Source organism: Littorina saxatilis, linkage group LG12 (assembly GCF_037325665.1).
Source record: "Littorina saxatilis isolate snail1 linkage group LG12, US_GU_Lsax_2.0, whole genome shotgun sequence".
NCBI lineage: Eukaryota > Metazoa > Mollusca > Gastropoda > Littorinimorpha > Littorinidae > Littorina > Littorina saxatilis.
The window spans coordinates 26923678-26944294 of record NC_090256.1 but is presented as its reverse complement, the minus strand read 5'-3'; the positions used below and the strand labels follow the sequence as shown (position 1 = coordinate 26944294).

The 20617-nt window shown below is 40.8% G+C and overlaps 1 protein-coding gene across 1 annotated transcript; it reads left to right on the top strand.

Moving 5' to 3' along the window:
- Positions 1-6649: 6649 nt before the first annotated feature.
- LOC138981636 (MICOS complex subunit MIC60-1-like) lies at positions 6650-20405 on the top strand. The gene is made up of 13 exons (XM_070354629.1): positions 6650-6782; positions 9490-9632; positions 10021-10215; positions 10626-10698; positions 10963-11023; positions 12788-12883; positions 13297-13436; positions 13880-13977; positions 16809-16944; positions 17304-17427; positions 17774-17997; positions 18393-18621; positions 18935-20405. The coding sequence occupies exons 1-13, from the start codon at positions 6741-6743 to the stop codon at positions 19552-19554; spliced, it is 2181 nt and encodes a 726-aa protein (XP_070210730.1). The 5' UTR covers positions 6650-6740; the 3' UTR covers positions 19555-20405.
- The last annotated feature ends 212 nt before the right edge of the window (positions 20406-20617 follow it).

Here is a 20617-nt window from a genome sequence, read left to right as displayed (position 1 = left end):
GACTACAAGTATCAAGTCAAGTGAGAGATTTAGTAAAGTGACAAAACCTATCAATGCATTAACAACTAGCCCAAAATGAAGCTCAAAATAGACCCACAGGCAGAGAAATCTGTCATTGCTATTTGTTGTTCATAACTTTACACTGTGACAATTTACTTTTACGAACACGGCAGTCAAACCTTGCAGAACTTTGGCACACTACATATAGTGATAATACATACATGTACAAAGTAGAACACTCATGCTAAGCAAAATCTTGCAACTAAAAGTACTTAGACATAAATCGAAAAAAAGAGGTGGAGTTCATAACTTTACGACAAATTGTATGGAATTGTAAGCAAACATGAACATTTTTGCTAAAAGATCACCCCGTGCTTACACAAAACAGCTTATTAAGGTTACAGAACATACATTCACTAACAACCAGGCAAAAGTCAATGATTTAATAGACCCACAGGCAGAGAAATCTGTGGTTGCTATTTGTTGTTCATAACTTTACATCGTGACAATTTATTTTTTTCAACACAGCAGCCAAACCTTGCAGAACATTAACACACTACATATGATAATAATACATACATGCACAAAGAAGAACACTGGTGCTATGCACAATCTTGCAACTTAGCCATTAATCGAATAAAGAGATGGAGTTCATAACTTTACGACAAACTGAATGGACTTTTAAACAAATATGAATATTTTGGCTGAAAGATCACACAACAGCTTAATATTAAGGTTACAGAACAAAACTCCTGTTAGTCAAAAGCAAGTTGCACAATTTGGAGAGAAATACTGCCTTCTATAATATACTCCTGATCACAAAACACGCCAGAAACCTAGCAAACGCTACAAGTATGGGAAGGCTAACTGGGAACATCTCAAAGCCGATGCGGCTCGAACATCCCAGTGGCTGCAAGCAATGAACGCTGAGGGCTGTGACATCCACTCGCTATGGTCTACATTCAAAGGCGAACTCCTCACTGCTATTGACCAACACATCCCATCCAACACATGCTCACCAAGAAGCCGCCCACCATGGTTGAACAATCATCTGAAGAAACTGCTAAAAAGGAAGAAGAGATTATACAGACAAGCCCAAAATCTGGACTAAGACCTGTCATCTCCCTCCTACGAACTTGGACAACACATGCTGCAACAAGTACCATGTAATCCGTACCTAGGCGTACCATGTCGGAGGATCTATCATGGACGAGACACGTTGCCAACATCACAAAGGTAAAGCCAACTCCACAACTGGATTCCTACGTCGCAACCTACGATGCTGCCTCAAAGAGTGTAGGCGCACAGCATTCATCTCCCTAGTGAGATCCACGCTGGAATACAGCTCGGTCGCCTGGGACCGCCATCTTATAGGGGACATCAACAAACTAGAGATGGTCCAGAGGTGGGCGGCCCGTTTTATCACCCAAAACTATAGGGACCGCCCCTCCGGCTGTGTTACCAAGATGCTGAGCGACCTTTGTTTCCCAACCCTTCCAGCAAAGAAGGCGGCAGCAGCGACTGATCTTTCTTCTACAAAGTGTCAACAGGCCTGATGCCAGCACTACCTGCAACAAATTTCATAACCAAGGAGGCTACTGGAAAAAGACGAATCAAACCAAGAATACCAGACCAAGAACATTGTGACTTAACTGGCACAAAACAACAGCCTGAGTAATATTCAAACAATCACTCAAACAATCACTCAGACCCCCCAGTATGAGTTCTCCTACTTTCCAAGAACAATAGCTGATTGGAACAATCTGGAAGAAGAGACAGTCAAGAAAACAGACAGTTCGCGCTGCCTTATTAAATAAATAAGTGCTCTCCCCAGTTCCGCTGGTACTATGCTAAAGATTGGATTCTGCCCGCTTACAGATACTGACACATGTTCATAACATTACTGCACAGACACAGAAAACGCACTGTACATAAATCCGTGAGAAAAATGCGAACACGCATAGCAGAAAAGCATGTTGAAACACACTATTACACACAGAAAGACCTGTTATGAGGAATTCATAATGTTTGACTTTTAGTTGAAGGTGAAAACAAGTGCTCGCTTGTAAGTTTTAGTGGAGTAGTTGTGGAGGACTGCCACGACATCGGTCGACTGAATAAAAAATTCTGACACTGGTCCAGCTGGCCATTTCCAGCCATCAGGCATCACGGATCTTCTCCAGGTACCTGCCCCAGCACCCCTCATCTGTAATCTTTGTCACCTGCAACAGAAGCAATGGCAATCAGAGAAATGTTTTATGCTAACAATAAATAGCTAGGCAAATACATTATCAGGCCACTAAGTCAGCTGCTCCAGTAATTTCAACTTCCTGTTCATTACAGATCCCTTCCCTTCAGACCTTAATATAAAGACTTGCCCCTTTTTAAGACCTTGCTTTTTCACATTTTTTTCTTCTCCATAGCATGTCATTTAATCTCCACATCACGAGGCCCTCGTTTTAAAGACCTGTCTTTTTTTTAAGACCTTTTCTTAAAAACTGAAAGCAATAAAAAAGGTATACAACTCAACATCAGATTTGTGTTGCAAAGTTATGAACAGCAACAAAACCAAAGCTTTGTTGAGAAACTACCAAGACAGTGTTGCTTCAACCATCATTCCCTCTCTAAAGCTAGTTTCTGCAACAGCAAAAACCTAACAGCTACCCTCAAAACCATAGAAGAATCAGTATTAAATGCAGTTCATAACTTTGCGACAAACAGTAACCATGAAGTAGGCTTGGGATTTGCAACAGCTGTAAAAACCATGAAACGTAAAACAGATTCAAACCAGGTGTCTGAAACAGAATCCACCAACTAACATTACTTTGGCTTCCTGCATAATAACAATACAATTCAGTTTTTGTGCGAACAACACATTTCCTGACAGTGCATAACTTCACATCAAAAATCCGGCGTAAAGTTATGAACAGCACCAACACCACATCACTATCCAGAAACAACTAAGTCTGTGATTTGTCAAGTATATCTCTGTCTCTGAGGCTTATTTCTGCAAAACAATATCACAGCTCACTTCAAAACCATAGAAGAATCAGTATCAAATGCAGTTCATAACTTTGCGACAAACAGCAACCACAAAGCAGGCTAGGGATTTGCAAAGTTATGAACAGCTGAAAGAACCATGAAACTTAAAACAGATTCAAACCAGGTGTCTGAAACAGAATCCACCAACCAACATCACTTTAGCTTCCTGCATAAAAACAAAATAATTTAGTTTTTGTGTGAACAACCTGTTTCCTGACAGTGCATAACTTTACATCAAAAATCCGGCGTAAAGTTATGAACAGCAGCAACACTACATCACTATCCAGAAACAACAAAGTCTGTGTTTTTTTCTAGCATATCTCTGTCTTTGAGGCTTATTTCTGCAAAACTCTATCACATCTCACTTCAAAAACATAGAAAAGCCAGTGTTAACTGCAGTTCATAACTTTGCGACATCCTCACCACACCCAGGAAACAGCATGCTCTGTAAAGTTATGAACATACATACAAAACACAAATTCAAGTTTTCTCGCAGCCTGAAATAAAATGAAGCAAACAACAATATCAGCTGCAGTGTCTTCCTGCAAGAATGTACCAAATAATTATCAACAAGAAGAATATGGTTACTGTTCATAACTTTACACAAATCAGACAATAGACCTCTGGTGCAAAGTTATGAACTGCACCGGTTTTAATTATTAAGAGCATTTTTTTGTTCCATCGAAAACCATATCAAAGCTGACACAGCATTAGTAACACTGAGCCATTTATTTCTTTTCAAAACATATTTTAAACAAAGAAATCTGTTAATTCAGAACCCGCATGCCTCGAATACACATTTTGTGTTGCAAAGTTATGAACAACGGGAACATACGGCATTGCCGAAATTGATCGAAGTGAAGATAAGTCAAACTGTCAAGTTATTCCAAATCGTTGTTACAAATATGAATTTTGCTACTATTCCTTGAATGGTTCCTTCGATAAGACCTACACAAATGTATGTGCATAACACTACGACAAATCGTACAACAATCGATGACAAAAACCTTGTTTTTTCACTTCCAAAGTGAAAATTCAAAATGTCTGTTCTGGCAACATACATGGGAAGAATCAATCCGACATACATTTCAAACACCACAAGTCGTAGACTAATGCATTGTGACACAATCCACAAAATACTCTGCAAAAACCAGAGGGAACGTAGTGCATAACGCTATCGAAAAAAATTACGACAAAACATTTACCTCTTTTTTCTCCGCTTTCTTCTTTCATCTCGCACCTTCCCAGCTGATCACTCCAAGTCAACCGTTGCTAATGGCGCAAACAACGGTCACATGACTAATAAAAGAGTTCTGGGACCGAAAAAGTCCGATCAAAAATGTAGTGCATAACGCTGTCCTCTTGCGACAATTTGGCAAGTTCACTACTTTGGCTCTGATTACTAGAAAACCCTCGCGCAAATCTAATTTTTTCTTCTGGCAAATAATACTTGATAGTGTTGTGATTATATATATGAATACAGTCAGACGGTAAAAGTTGTTCGATAGCTGATAAAACACAGAGATTCTTCCGCTAGCATTCTTGCGACAATTCGTTATGACCAACTCTTCGGGTGTTTCCGGCCAACTGCTCGGCTCCGCGAAGACCGTTTTTTGAAAAAAACCTATGCGACGTAATCTGCAGGCTTTTCGGAGTTTGGAAACGTCAGTTTTCGCATGTGTCCCTCTCACAGTTAAACATAAACATGATTCGTATGCAACCTCTGTTAATATGTCACAAGAAAATCACTAAAACACAGCCCGTTTTCTGCACTAAATGCATCGTCATGATCACAAAACGTCAAACGGCATTCCATTTTCGGAAGGAACAGAAACGTAAACATGTGTCCGATGCAACTAATGTGCTTCCGTTTTCTAATTGCAGCTCTGTTTAAAAATATTAGTGATCAAATAAACGAAGCGGGTGAAAATAGCGTTCGACGCCATTTCTGAGCCGTGGCCATATACCTTACAAAGGCCTTTGATCTGGTCAGCAGGGACAGCCTCTTTGAGCTCCTTCCCAAGATTGGTTATCCACCCAGGCTTCTCAGCATTATCCAATCTTTCCATGAAGACATGAAAGGCATTGTGGTCTTTGATGGCTAGACATCACTGATCAGACGCCTTTGACATCCGAAGTGGAGTGAAACAAGGCTGTGCACATCCTTGAGTTGACCCTGTTTGGGATTTACTTAGCACGCCTTCAGATCTACAGCGGCTCGTGACCCGCTTCAGCAAAGCTTGCCCCGGGGACCACTGATTTCGCACATGTGTGTGTGGATGTATGTGTGTCACTGCCTGGCTGTGAAGTTTAAAATGAAAATGATCAAGTTTTCAAGACAAACAGGTAAACAGCTACTTAATATAATTATATTGATCGCACTGGCTATATGCACTCGGAGTGTATACAGGGGTTATAATCTTGTATACACTCCCGCGTTAACTTTCGGTCATGAAGCGAATTTGCCATTCGACAGCACTTTGTGATATGAACGCAGAGCAGTTGATTTAATATAAGAGTACAAAGAAAAGAAAACAATATGATGCTGCACGGCCTTTGCCAGAAAAGACCAGACAATGAACCGCATTAATACTCGGAGCGTCATTCGACACCATTTTGCAAAGGTACGCTTCACTTTCGATTCATGGTATCAAAGTACTCTGAGAACAAACACAGACAAAAACAAACACACACAGGGAACTGATGCTTCATGGCAGTTTATTGTCAGAGTTGGAACGGATGTATACTAATTACTACTGTGTATGTGAACTTACATTATTTGCCAACCCTCGACACTCTAAACAAGAGATAGCGGAAGTTCATAGGTCAGACTGATTTTTCAATTTCATTGGCTACTTCCTAACGACTTGTAAAGGGGCATTTCATTGGCTTAGAGTTGTAACAGAGCTTTTCATTGTCGGAGTGTATAAATACAGTCCTATCGATTCTGTATACACTCGGAGTGTATAGCTTTTGTGTTACGTTTTATACAGAGACTCTAATAGAGAGAGAGACAATGACAGGCAATGACAACGACCAGAGCACGCAAATGGATTTTAAAACACCCCCCGTTTCATGCCAGAATGATCATCCTCAAGATCGTTGGCATTACCGGAAAGAAGAAGAAGAAGAAGAAGAAGAAGAAGAAGAAGAAGAAGAAGAAGAAGAAGAAGGAGAGAGAGAGAGAGAGAGAGAGAGAGAGAGAGAGAGAGAGAGAGAGAGAGAGAGAGAGAGAGAGAGAGAGAGAGAGACTAGAAAGGGAACACACACACACACACACACACGCACACACACACACACACACACACACACACAAACACACACACACACACAATCACGCGCAAAACACACGCGTCATAACCATCCTACGTGAACAGTATTTGCAGCAATAACTTCAGAACTTACGGCAGAAGCCAGCCCTCAAGGACGCAGCCATGTTTGGTCAATAAAAATTGCGAATTTCTTTCTTCTTCAATTTTGCGGAAACAAAACAAAAAATCCTGAACTTTTAAATAAATACGTAAACACATTGAAAACTTAATCATTATTTGCAAAGAACAGTCTCCATATAATAAACGTAGTTCTTCCAGTTTCTATCCGTTCCAAGCTTTTTACTTTCACGTTCCCATGATTCTTTCACCGGTACCCTTCCTCTGACCGTCTGCCACGGTTTGTGTAGACAACTGAAAGTTGAAGCGATGTGGAAGGCTTCAACAACGCGATTGTCTTCTGCAATAGCAGTATGTGCAACGTTTTATCCCTGTCAATTATTTTTCATTTTTCTTTTGTTGTGTCCTTTCGTTCTTGTCATGCATTCTTATCAAAATGGGCCCTTTCTCAGTCTCACCACCTGCAGTCGTTTGAGGTCACACAAATATCTCCACTACCACTGTGCATTTGGTTCATTAAAACTGTGTCGAATTGTAATGTAGGTTTCTCTTTTTGGCATAATAAAGTTCTCATCAGGTGGTTTTATACATCTCCTGTGTTGGTTGATAAGTAAAATGTATTTATTAAAGATATGGGTCCAGTCGGACGTCTTGCATTATAGTTGCAATGGATTGTATACACTTACACTTACACTTGCACACACTTGTTTTTCCATCCGAGGCCAAGGGCCTATAGTGGGTCTTTGTGTCGCAGTTCTTGGGTATTCGTTCCACCCACTTCTTGGGTGTCTTGACTGGAGGTAGTCAGCGGGAATTCAATACTATATTGGTGCTCTCTCAGGTTTCTATCAAGCCTTCCTTTGAAACTGTTCACGGACGGGGCGTTGACTACATACTCTGGTAAGCTGTTCCAGTTCCCGACTACTCTCAGCCCAAAAAAGTTTTTCCTGATATCCAGGCGGGATGCTCTTTTTTCCAGCTTGTATTGGTGGCCTCTTGTTCGGTCGTTCTTGCACTTTGGGAGCAGAGTTTCACTGTCCACATTGTACATTCCGTGGGTCAGTTTGTACGCCTCAATGAGGTCCCCTCTCAGTCTTCTATACGTCAGGCTTGGGAGGTTCAGGGCCCTCAGGCGGTCTTCGTACTCCTTCTCCTTGAGTTCAGGGACCATTTTTGTGGCTCTTCTTTGAATGCTCTCGATGAGCATGGCATCTTTCTTCAGGGAGGGCGACCAGATGATATTGCCGTATTCTAGTATGGGTCTGATCAAGCCTTTGAAGAGTTGGTTCATCATGCTTTTGTCCATGTAGTCAAAGGTTCTCCTTATCATTCCAAGGATGCTGTTTGCTTTGTTTGTCGTCTTCCTGACGTGCTGTGAGAATTTCAATGTAGGGTCAACATGCACGCCAAGGTCCTTTTCACATGTCGTTGCTTCGAGGGTCGTCTGGTTAGCTCCATCCTGCATGTGGTAATCATGTTCTTCGTTCTTTTTGCCCAGGTGCATGACCTTGCACTTCCCAGCGTTGAAACGTAACTGCCAGTCGTTGGCCCACTGTTGTAGAGCTGTTAGGTCCCTCTGAAGTCCCTGACAGTCATTCTGGTCGTTTGCTGTGGAGAAGACCTTGGTATCGTCGGCAAAAATCCGGAGTAGGCCCTCCACTGCATCAGGCATATCGTTCACGTAGCAGACGAAGAGGATCGGACCGAGGACACTCCCCTGGGGAATACCGCTGGAGACTGTGGTCCAACCTGATGATGCGCCATTCAGAGTCACTCGTTGCTGTCTTTCGCTTAAAAAGTCAGTGACCCAGCTATGTACGCTGCCCTGGACGCCGTATTTCTCCAATTTCAAGAGAAGCCGCTGGTGGGGAACGCTGTCAAAAGCCTTGGCAAAATCCAAGTAGACAGCGTCCACTGCATTGCCCTCGTCCAGGAGACTCGTCCAGATGTTGATAGTGTCCAATAGCTGTGTCATACATGAGCGGCCGCTCAAAAAGCCGTGCTGGCAGTCAGTGAAGGCTGGCTCCATGTGTTCCAGTAGTGCTGTTCTGATGATGCCCTCCATCATCTTGCATGGTATTGACGTTAGGCTCACCGGCCTGTAGTTTCCTGCCTGTGACTTGCTCCCTTTCTTGAAAATGGGGCTGACTTGGGCTATCTTCCAATCGGCAGGAATCTTGCCGTCTGCCATGGACTGGTTGAAGAGGATTGTGAATGGTCTAAGCAGCTCCTCCTGCGCTTCTTTTAGCACTCGAGGGTGCATCCCATCCCATTGTGTTGCCAAGTACAGATTCTTGATCTGGATCCATCTTTTGGAAAGTCATGTTAGGGTAGCCAGCATTGTTCCCGGGCCTCCGACTTCGGTCATTGACACATACGTTTTTTATCTGACGCATGACTAATCAACTGCTCGATTGTCTTGTCGTGTAGGAAGATTTCTGAACATTTTCCTTCCAAGGGGACAGAACGAGGACATATTTGAACCTACAAAAGTATTTTGATCCAGTTCCAACAGACCCATTGCCTTATGAGGCTGGGAACAACACTGGGAAACCCCAAATCAGGAACTGAACTATTTCCCGAAATAGCCCCATTGAAATGATGTCATGTACTAAAAGAAGAGTAAACATTTCACATTTTCAGATTAATTCAATGTGATGTTTCAACGAACTGCACGTGGGGCTAAAAAGGCAGATTGCCCAGAACTAGATGTTTGAACAGGAAATCTCAAGATTTAGTTGCGTTCCATAAAAGTTCTGTTGTTACAGTTACACTGAATGATTCTCTAAATGTTCACGCATTATATTTACAGTTGGTAATGGCTGTATATTTCCGTGGGGCATATTCTGAAAATTCTGTTTGATATTATGGATTACATCATTTTGCTGTGACTAACTTTGCTTTATAAAATATAAGTGTAGCTGTATTACATGTACTTTGTTTTATGTACAAAATGTTCAGCAGAGCAATTCACAGACCACCTGATAATGTACTAATTTTTTCTGACATGAAATTGCTTTGACATCTTGATGTCACAATTTTGATTATTTCTTTACAGAGAGGGGAGAGCAGAAGAGCGTTGTCATGTTCAAGCCAGAACTATTCTAACATCAACGAAAAGGGATCAACACGAGTTGCATACAATGCACCTCCACCGCCACCACCACCACCTCCTCCACCGCCGCCTCCTCCTCGAGAAAAGTAATGATGTGCATTGGTTGCTGATGTCTCTTTGTTTATTTGTTGTTATTTTTTTCAATGCACACTGCATAAAACATGTAAACTTATAAAGTGTCACTTGGTCACATCTAGGAAACAGTAACTGTGATCTGCACGAGACAGAAAAATAAAAACAAAATAAGAACAAAAACCACATGCTATTCACATTAGGACATTAACTGAATTGGAAAAGGCAGTCAGTAAACTAATTGAAAAAGACCTTTTAAGTAAAGCAAGTGATATGTATAGATATATGTTATAAAACAGAATACAGTGAGTTAATTAGCTCTTTGTATCCGGTATGAACTTTCGGGTCTTAGAGGAAGGGGTGTGTTTTTCAGTAACAATTTGATGTCCAAATTTCTTTCAGGAGCGGAAGTTTTATGGGCACTCTTTTCAAGCTGCTAAGTGTGGCTACAGTCGGAGCTGGGGGTGTAGTTGGATATGCCTGGTACGACCCAAAATTTCGCAAGATGTTGGAGGATAATGTGCCGTATTCCAAAGAAACAATGGATACCATTTTTGAATACCTACCTGATGCACCCGAGCCTGGTCCTGATTCAGGGTAAGCTTAGTTAAGCCATTAATATTGTTTTTTGGGATGTTATTTGTCATTGCGCATGTGTGTGTGTGATCAAGCAGATTGTTCAACACTTTTGGGTTCACTTCCTTTCTACTGAATCTGACTCTGTTTTAGGTTTTGGTCTGTCTTCTCCTTGTTTTGATTTCTTGTGTATAGATCTCATGTGAACTCTTTTTCAGGGTTTCTATACATTTTATATTGTTTTACTTGATAAAATCATTTATTTCATAACTGGTTCTATTTTATTGTATCATCATTCGTGTTTATGTTGTATAGACTATAGGTGTACAGTATTGATATAAATGCACAGATAAATGCATGGTTGTATTTTTATGACTTTGTTTACACCTCTAAATTAGTACTTTGATGTGACTCTCTCTGATATTTTGCAGGTCAGGCAATTTGAAGCCTATTGCTGCTGATGATAAGCCTCTTAGTTTTAATCAAAGCAAGAAGGAAGACAAGGTATGTAAGGGATCAGATCTTGACCTTTCATTTTATTACTAAAACTGGAAAAAATACATTGTGATATACTCATGCTCATAGTCATAGGTAGTTATTTGTGAAGAAATTCACTTTGTTCAGTTTTTCGTTTGAAGTTACTTATGAAGTCAGCATTTTTTTCTCGTCAGATTCAGGAATTTTCAGCTAAGATTAATTTTATTTTTGTTTTTTTATTTGCCAAATTATTTAGTGTTATGATTTGTGCACTCATTTGTGTCATTCCAGGCGTTTCCCACTAGCAAGGAAGTTACATCAGCAGCTGACAAGAAACCTTCATTAGAAGAAGGTGAGTTAAAGGCTGACATTGTCCTATTTAATTACTTCCAGGGCTTTTCCCATGGTTGCGGGGATGTATAAATTAAGCTTCCTGCAAAGTTTTAGCTTTGAAGTCCTTACCAATTACGAGAAATAATTAATTCTTTATTGCTATGTTCTCCAGGACTTGGGCTATTTTTAGACCGTCAACACAGACAGTACAGCGTTGCCAATCCCCGCGTGAAGGAAATCGCTCACCTTCCACGTGCAAAACGTAGTGATATTGACACGCCAGATTAGCGCGGTAGCGTATTGTGCTAAGCAGGAAAGCGCGCTTTTCTGTATTCTTGTTAACTTTGCAATTTCCGGGAAACATCCACTTTCACTTTGAGACTGTTTTGTTTACATTCGACACTATCAAAACCACTTTGCAATACTGAAATAATTTGTTCTGTGTTCGAAAGCTACAGCTAATCGTTATTATATCCCCTTAGGTACAGTTTTATAACATTATTGGCACATGTAAACAATAGGAATTAATTAATGAACGCTACGTATATGGCAGCCTTTAAGTGTGCACACACAGTGTTGTTTTCAGACCTCGGTCATTGACGCATACTTTTTGACTCGCATGCGAAGCAAAAGTGAGTCTATGTACTCACCCGAGTCGTCCGTCCATCCGTCCGGACGTCCGTCCGGAAAACTTTAACGTTGGATATTTCTTGGACACTATTCAGTCTATCAGTACCAAATTTGGCAAGATGGTGTATGATGACAAGGCCCCAAAAAACATACATAGCATCTTGACCTTGCGTCAAGGTCGCAGAGGCCATAAATGTTGTCTAAAAAATAGCTATTTTTCACATTTTTCCTATTTTCTCTGAAGTTTTTGAGATTCAATACCTCACCTATATATGATTTATAGGGCAAAGTAAGCCCCATCTTTTGATACCAGTTTGGTTTACCTTGCTTCAAGGTCAAGGTCACAGGAGCTCTTCAAAGTTGGATTGTATACATATTTTGAAGTGACCTTGACCCTGAACTATGGAAGATAACTGTTTCAAACTTAAAAATTATGTGGGGCACATGTTATGCTTTCATCATGAGACACATTTGGTCACATATGATCAAGGTCAAGTTCACTTTGACCCTTATGAAATGTGACCAAAATAAGGTAGTGAACCACTAAAAGTGACCATATCTCATGGTAGAAAGAGCCAATAAGCACCATTGTACTTCCTATGTCTTGAATTAACAGCTTTGTGTTGCATGACCTTGGATGACCTTGACCTTGGGTTAAGGTCACATGTATTTTGGTAGGAAAAATGTGTAAAGCAGTTCTTAGTGTATGATGTCATTGCTATGTAAAGGTCAAGGTCAAGCATGTGAGTCGTATGGGCTTTGCCCTTCTTGTTTGATGTGATGCATTGTTCTGACCCCTGGCTTGTCGACTGTCCGATAGTTTTGACATGTACTTGATGAATAAAGTCTTTTGACAGAACAACATTTCTGTAGCTAGGGCATTTGGACCTATACATATCTTCAATCCAGGTCCAACTGACCCTATCCTCTGGGTCTCAGAACAACACTGCACGCTCTCTCTCTCTCTCTCTCTCTCTCTCTCTCTCTCTCTCTCTCTCTCTCTCTCTCTCTCTCTCTCTCTCTCTCAAAGAAGTCAGATGAGGAGACAGACATTGATGGAAAACTTGAAGGAAACCTGGAGTGAGAACCGTCAATGTGTTCTTATGAGAGGATGTTGTGTACATGTTTGACTTTCTTCTTACTGTCTGTTTAGCCAAGCTTCAGAGTGCAAAGTCAAAAGAAGAGCAGAAGCGATTGGCAGAGCAGCGACTGAGAGAAAGGGATGCAGATGAAGCTGCTGAGAATGCAGGTAACTTTAGTGAAAGTAACACAACAAACCAGAGGCAATTTTATGAACTCATTTGTGCTTCTAAAATGTCCTGGCTCATCTGGTTGAAATATATTATACAGATTCACTAAGCGAAAAAAATCAAAGCTGTTATGTCTTAAACTAGAGGTATGCCTAAGGCATGATAAGGACCTTATATTCTTTCCAATATAAAGAAGACTGGTATAGCATGAAACATGTGGTGGTAAACAAAACCAGGCAGACAGACAGACTAAGAAATAGGCAGTCAAACAGACACAACACATAACAAAAATCTGCTTCAAAACAAAAAGGGCAGATTTTGAGGAAAGTCATAAAAAGTTTGGATAACCAGACAATTTTTTTTTTCTTCTTATTTTAAAGTGACTGGCAGTGCACATTTTCTGTTCATCTAGCCTTGGAAGTGATCATTGAAAATCTTGTGAAACGTGCCACGGAGACGACAGAAGCGGCGGTGGCTGCACAACAGAAATTGACTGAGGCCACTCAGAAACACACACAGTTGTTGAAAAAAGCCATGGAGGATACCTCAGAGGTGAGTGGTGCTATATTCATCAGGTCAAATTTTGTCAGCCATAACTTGCATGAAATTGATTGAATGATTGTTGAGTTGGCTTACATATTTTGACCAGTGTTGCTAAGATAGCGGTTGTTTCTGGTGCTGTAATTTGTAGAGTTTGAAACATGTATTCATGATTTCTGTTCAGATCCTGTGCATGTATTTGATGTCTCTGAAATGTTATCAGGATTCAAATATTGGGCTTAGTAACTTAAATCATACAGCCTCTTGAAAAGTAGTGGACCGTTAGAGTAACAGGGTATCTGTTCCAGCTTTGAATGTTACTACCATCAGGCTTTTCCTCATGCTTTTGTATGAGTAAACTTCTTTGTTCGCTTGTATGTGTTAAACACATGATGTGATTTATGTTTTGTGATGCACACTAATAGTTTATATTCAACTGACATTCTTCATGCCAGATTCTGGACAAAGATCGGCAGTGGCATGCAGTTGCAGATGCATTCAAACAGCGAGAAAACGTGTCCAGGCAGGCTACAAAGGCAGTGCATGATGCTAAGTACGTATCAGTCTGTCTTCTGTTCAAGCAAAAAGTGCACAATACTGTACTTTGTTTTATGTTGAACGGAAGGGAAGGGATCTCTGCGAAACATTGAGCAAGTAAAGCAATGTGTTACATTTTTGACTCACCTGAGTAAATGATGAGTATGAGGATTCATATGTGTATGTCCGTAAGGCCGTCCATGGACCAACAAATTAACATTGATGTTATCTCGGATGTTTTTCAAACTAGACCTCTGAAACGTTGCACACTTTTAGGGTTTGATGATCTCACAAAGTGACCTCAGTTTGGTTGACCCTTGTCAAAGTTTGGGGTCACAGCGGGGGCATGTTCATTTCATAAAATTTAACGTTGAGGTTCTCATGGATGGATTTAAAGCTAGAGCTTTGTATCCGCACACACTTCTAGGGTTTGATAATCTCCCGACTTGACCTAAGTTTGATTGGCCCTCGTCAAGTTTTGGGGTCACAGGGGGTCATGTTCGATTCATAATAACCTAACATTGACATTATTTTAGGCGCATGGTTCCGGTTTCTTCCACGTGTATAAAGTACACGCATACCTCGCCAGGTTTGTTTCTGTGACTAGTCAACAGAGGATGCCATTTGCTTTGTGTGTGTTTTTGTTGTTGCTTACTGTACATGACATACATTACATGTAAAATCCAGTTCTTTTACAGGCAACAAACCTTGCAAATTTCCAGAAGCTGCAATCTGAAGCGACCTATCTCTGATTCTAGCAGATGATCTCTCCAATGTTTAACACAAAATCAGCAAACTTTTCTGTCACATAGAACGTCCATTGTATAGTGCAATGTTAAAATGAAGTTACCGGTCTGAAACATGTAGTCGTTTCTTCTGAGACAATCCTTGTTCTCTTATCATCTACAGATTTACCGCAGTCTTCACCACGCGAATTCCCAACAGAAGTCGGACTTTCGAACATACAATATACGTAGGCAAGCATGATACGTCATGACGTCATATGATTCCTAGCATATTGACGTAATGCTAAACATCCGGTTATCTCGAGTTTTCTCCGTAATACATGTCCGTGGGTTTTTCAATGTTCGGTTATTTCCATGGCTTCATGCGGAAAGGGAACCGTCGTCTGCAATCAACGACATGGACCATTCTGGTACTTGTTGCTGACAAAAACATGATTTTAACACAGAATTTAATGTCAGAATAGCTATATAAACGCTATTGTGTTTTCATCGTAGCAATAGGGTCCGATATTTAGACTCGAACAAGTATAATGCGACTCGTCTTCGACTCGTCGGCATTATACTTGTCTCGTCTAAATATCGGGCCCTATTGCTACGCTGAAAACACAATAGCTGTTAATAATGTCAGTGTCAGAAATGAGGTCCCTCAAGTGTCTGAGCATACATATTTTGTCTGGGCTAGCCAAAACTCAATTTGGTCAAGAAAATTAGTAATTACTTGTATTATGATTCTTGTTAAAAAAAAATTTAAAAAAAATCTTTTTTCAAAATTTTGTGGATCTTGAGTATATCAGGCTAGTTTGTGATGGTGGTGGGAAGTAGGTTAGGGGTTGTTCAAGTTTGAATATGTAAAATATTCTTAGGGTTGAATAACTAAATGGATTGATACAGGTCACACATTATTTTTTTTTTTGGGGGGGGGGGGGGGTGGTGGGGGGGGAATCCTCCTTTTAAGACCTACAAAACCCTGAGAAAATCAGGTCTTAACCCTTAGGCTGGTTGTTGCGACATATGTCGTGCTACTTTACTCATACTGTCACCTGGTTGTCACGACATATGTCTCCCGCAGTGGGGCACTGCGGTTATGAAATTAAAGGCCCCTCCTGTTTTTGGAACCGCAGGAGCTTTCTAGTTTGCTGTTAGGTAGATTTTTGGTTCCTCTTTCCTGTCATGCTCTCTTTTTCTTCGTGAATTCTTTTCCTTTTTCTGCCTTCTTGCTCATTCACCTGTATTTTTTCCAAAAATCTCTTCTCTTGCCGCTTGTCTCGCGATTCATGTATAGTTTAATCTGTTAGTGTTCTGATGTAAGTCCAGCAGTAGATAGGTTAAGCCTATTTTAACACACTGGAAACTGGTAATCTTCCAGTAGGTATTAATTTAGTTTTACTAAAGCCTGCTGGGACACAAGTAATGGGTTAGTGCATTTGTAAACAGGAATCGCTTGACAAGTGGCCCCCTTCATCCCCCCCTTCCTCGTCCTGATATGGCTCTGCGTAGTCGGCTGGACGTTAAGCAACAAATAAACAAACAAACAAACAAACAAACGACATATGTCGCGCTACTGGCTCAGTCTGTTTGGTCGGTTCCGATTACCTCCCATGGATGCGAAAACCTATATGACCGTTTTTCTTTATTTTTCTCTCTGTTAATTCACCAGTGGCTATGTAACATGTGTTACAGAATTGCACAAGTGTAAGGGTTAAAATGGGGGTAAACTTACAGAGGTTATGAATAGAATATCTTAGAAAGCATGTTCTTGAAAATGTCTTATCAGGGGTTGGGGGTCTTAAAAGGGAGGGAGTCTTCTATGGGGTAAGGTGGTTCAGGGAGGGGCGGGGGTAACAAAGGCGAGTTGTGTGTAAGCATTTGCTTTTTTTGTTAATGTTTAAATGCTTGTTTTTGTGTCAAATAAGTGAAATATGTTAACTGTTAGCGACACGCCTGTCCGCTTTGTGCTTCAATGCTTGCATTTGATAATTTTGCATTCTTTTATGTCTTTTTTGTTTACTTTGTGTTCTGTGAGAGTATTGAATTGATTTTATTATTATTAAGGGAGCATGGTAAGGAATGTGTATTTTTGAAACTTTTTTTTTCTCTTCAGGTCAACCCTTGAGGGTTTGAAAAAAACGATTGAGGATGGCAAGTCAAACAAAACAACAAAGAAGAACAAGACACTGATGTCTGCCCAGGAAAACTACAATAAAGTCAACAGTGAAATGAGATCAGTTTCTGCGCAGGTATTAATGTTTGATACTTCCAGGAGGAAATGGACAATTGATAATGTTTTCAATGACCAGGGGTTCAGTTCATGTATTTGTAGCATGCATCTTCCTTCCTTCAAATAAAACATCAGTTCATCTAAAACTGAGTTTAAATGTTGTGTAAAATTTGGGAGATGGCATATACTCTGGTCATTATTCCATGTGTACATTTATGGTTGTAATTTGATTCATTTTCTTGTCAATGATCTTTTTGCAATGCAATCGTAGTTACAATTATTTGACTTTGTGTCAACTTTTATGACAAAAGTACCATGCAAAGGATTCATTCTTGTAGTTGAAATGTCTTGTAAGGTTGTGAACGTTTTCTTTTCCAGGTGATGAAAGCAGAGTCTGACGCCAAAGTGATGGCCAAATACAAGGACCTGGTCGACCGTGGGCGCAGGCAGTTTGCAGAGGAGCTGGACAGTCTTATGCCAGATGTCAAACTTGGAAACAGATGTAAGTGAATTTGTGGGTGTCACATCTCTGTGGCTAGCTTGCCAACCAGACATTATGTTGATTAGGTTCATAGCAAGTCATGAGACCGCTAGTTTCAACTAAGACTTACCTGTTACTGTAAATATTGCTAGTTTGAACTAAGACTTACCTGTTACTGTAAATATTGTAACTTATGCGATTTTCTTCCATGTGGTAGACATTTTTTGTGAATAGTGTGTTACTAACACAATAAAAGGAGGCTGGTAACGTTTTCAGGAAATTCTTCGCCTTTACTTGTGTCTGCACGACTGCCCCAATTGTGTCTGCAAAACATATTCAGTGAATGCTTACTGTGAAACTATTTCAGCTAAGAAGCTGACAGAGGAAGAGCTGAACGCTTTGATAGCCCATGCCCATCGTCGCATTGAACAGCTACAGCGACAGCTAGCAGAACAGATGGCTATGGAGACCCAGCGTCTGGAGAAAGCACTACAACAGCAAATTATTGAAGACGAAATGATAGGAGATGAGAGAGTGGCGGCTGAGCGTGAACGGCTCAGAGATCAGTTTCTTTTGGAAAAAGAGCTATGGGTGAGATACGTTTTGAGTGTTGTGAATAAAACTTCAAAAAATCTTTGTTTTGGTATGAAGTGGTAGGTGATATGTTTTCCAGAAAGGTAATTTTAGTTTTGTGCTGGTGAACTGTTAAATAATAAACAGATATACAGATAAAGAAAGAGGAACCAGTACTTGGTCTTCATTAGAACTCCACTCCAGTAAATATGCATTTGTAAGAAATAGTTAGGAACCGTGTTGAAGGCAAATCTGGCTATCTCTGAAATAGCTGTGTGGAAGTGAGATTCATTCAGTGTGATGGCAAACCTCACAATGGGCTATACAGCTAGATTACCACAAATTCTTTTCTTGTTTAAACCTAACCAGTCCAAATCTTCATTTATATATCTTTCTGTGTTTGCCGACAACAGGATGCTGATGCTCGTGTAGAGTTTGAGAAGGAACTGCGACAGCAACTGGCCCGACAGGCAGCAGCCCACAGCGACCATTTGCAGGATGTGCTACAGGTGCAAGCTCAGGAGCTGGATAGACAGTGTGAGCGAGAGGTGCACACTCAGCTCTTGAAGGAGAGGCAGGCCTTCCAGACGGAGGTGGCTGGCTGGATCGCGCGTCTCAAGGGCATCGAGACAGCAGTGGAAGGTGGGTGATGCTCTTTATTCTCTCTCCCTTTGGGACCAAGTATTAGCATGGTGCAGTGAAAATGGTCTGTGTCTTTACTTGTGTTAGTGTCTGTGTGTTCTTCTGGTGTAGCTGTGGTTTGTTTGTATGAAGGAGCAAAGTGCAGAAAAACTGAGATTTGGGTTCTCACTTTGTGGATTATTACTGTAGCCATCACAGAAAAACTTAACTGGATTTAATGAGTCATCTGTCAGTGAAAATATTAAATAACTGAACCATTATCATGCAAAATGTCATTTGCCTGTGATCCAATCTTGGTGCTCTTCTGTTCCAGCCCGTGCTGAAAGCGAGAAAATTGCCCGAGTGGCTCAAGACTTGTGGCTGTCCTGTATCGCGCTGAACGGCCTTATTCGCCATGGTAATGAAAGTGGAGAGCAGTGGGAGGAGAGGCTTAGGCCGCTGAGGAATGAAGTGGAGGTCATCTCGGATGCCGGTGGCAAACACCCTTTTGTGGAGACTCTGATTCAGAACATCCCTGAGGAGGCTTTGGATCGTGGCGTCTGGACGGAAGACAGCCTACGCGAGCGCTTCCCTCAAGTCCAGAGGGTCTGTAGGAGGGTAGCGATGATCGATGAGACAGGGGGCACCCTTTTCAAATTTTTCCTCTCCTATCTCCAGTCCTATTTCGTTTTTGATTCTGTATATGCCAAGACGGAGCACGACTCCGTTGACACCGACAAACTTGACGCTTTTTCCGTTCTGGGCCATGCAGAATACTGGCTGGAGAGGGGTGACCTTGAACAGGCAGTGCGCTTCATGAACCAGCTGACGGGGGCGTCACGAATCGTGGCGGATGACTGGGTGAAGGAAGCCAAGCTTTTACTGGAAACCAGGCAAGCTGCCTACGCTCTCACTGCCTTTGCTTCAGCCAGTGGCCTGGGCACTATATTTTGACACTAGTTGACAAGATGCCTAGTAGAATGCATGACAGAAAAGTGATTTTGAGATTGTTACCTACATGTGATGCTGTAGAGCCGTGTAGAAAATTGCTACTTTAGCGTGATGTGCCAACAGAGTGTTGGTGGTGGTGGTCTCGGCTGTGAAGCACTAAGTGTGTGTAGTTAAGCTTTCATGTTTTCACAACTGACTATCACAATCACTTTATGTGTGCACATGTATTTATGCTATCTTTTCAAGAAAACAGGAAAAAGGGCACAAGAAAATACTTGCTGAGAGCTTGAATGAGATGTGCGTCTTTCATCCTTACCTGAATTATTCTTAAATGACTGTGACGAAATTGAGTGCAAATGTTTTTACGTCTTGATGAAACATAGGTGCTTTACAGCTTTTGGTGTACAGCTATATGAAAATCAGATTTGTAGAAATAAAATTATACTGCATGTATTTGTACGAGAGACTTTCCTTCCTTTTTATTTTTGTCTCGGAGGTAAACTTGCTAAGTTACCCGTCTTGCAACAAATGTGTGACTGATTTGCTGAACGTAGGTTGCACCCAAATTTATCTTTTTGCAAAAATGTACAGGCTGTTGTGAAGAGTGTAATATTGAAAGCATTAACTTTATCCTCAGCTATCACAATACAAGTCAACTGAATGCAGCCTGACTTTAGATTTCTATCTTGTTGATGTTTGCAGATGTTCATGATTGTTTTATTGCAAAAATGAATTTGATCTGCGTGTAAATAGAGAGGCTTAAATATGTAAACAAATTGTGTGTCTGGTCTGATAGAGTATGCAAATTCCAGTCTTCATGATTGAATGTCTTTGTGAATAAAACTAAGATTTGACATTTCAGTGGTTATTTTACTTTCCAAAGGCGTAAGCTTGAGGGTAAAACATGGAATTGACATTGTAGTTAAGGGTCTGTTCTCGACCCTTCCAAACATTATCTTTTTTGGGATGACAGATCAATAATGAACTCCAGGTTACAAGACTTTGCTCTTGATAAATATTAAAGTTCGCTGAATCATGGAGAGAAAATGACAATCACACTTTCAGA

Bases quoted from the DNA above. Each gene is read 5' to 3' on its own strand.
- LOC138981636 (XM_070354629.1), top strand. From the start codon at position 6,741: ATGTGGAAGGCTTCAACAACGCGATTGTCTTCTGCAATAGCA. The intron at 6,783-9,489 runs GTATGTGCAACG...ATTTCTTTACAG, and splicing joins GATTGTCTTCTGCAATAGCA to AGAGGGGAGAGCAGAAGAGC. The intron at 13,437-13,879 runs GTGAGTGGTGCT...TCTTCATGCCAG, and splicing joins CCATGGAGGATACCTCAGAG to ATTCTGGACAAAGATCGGCA.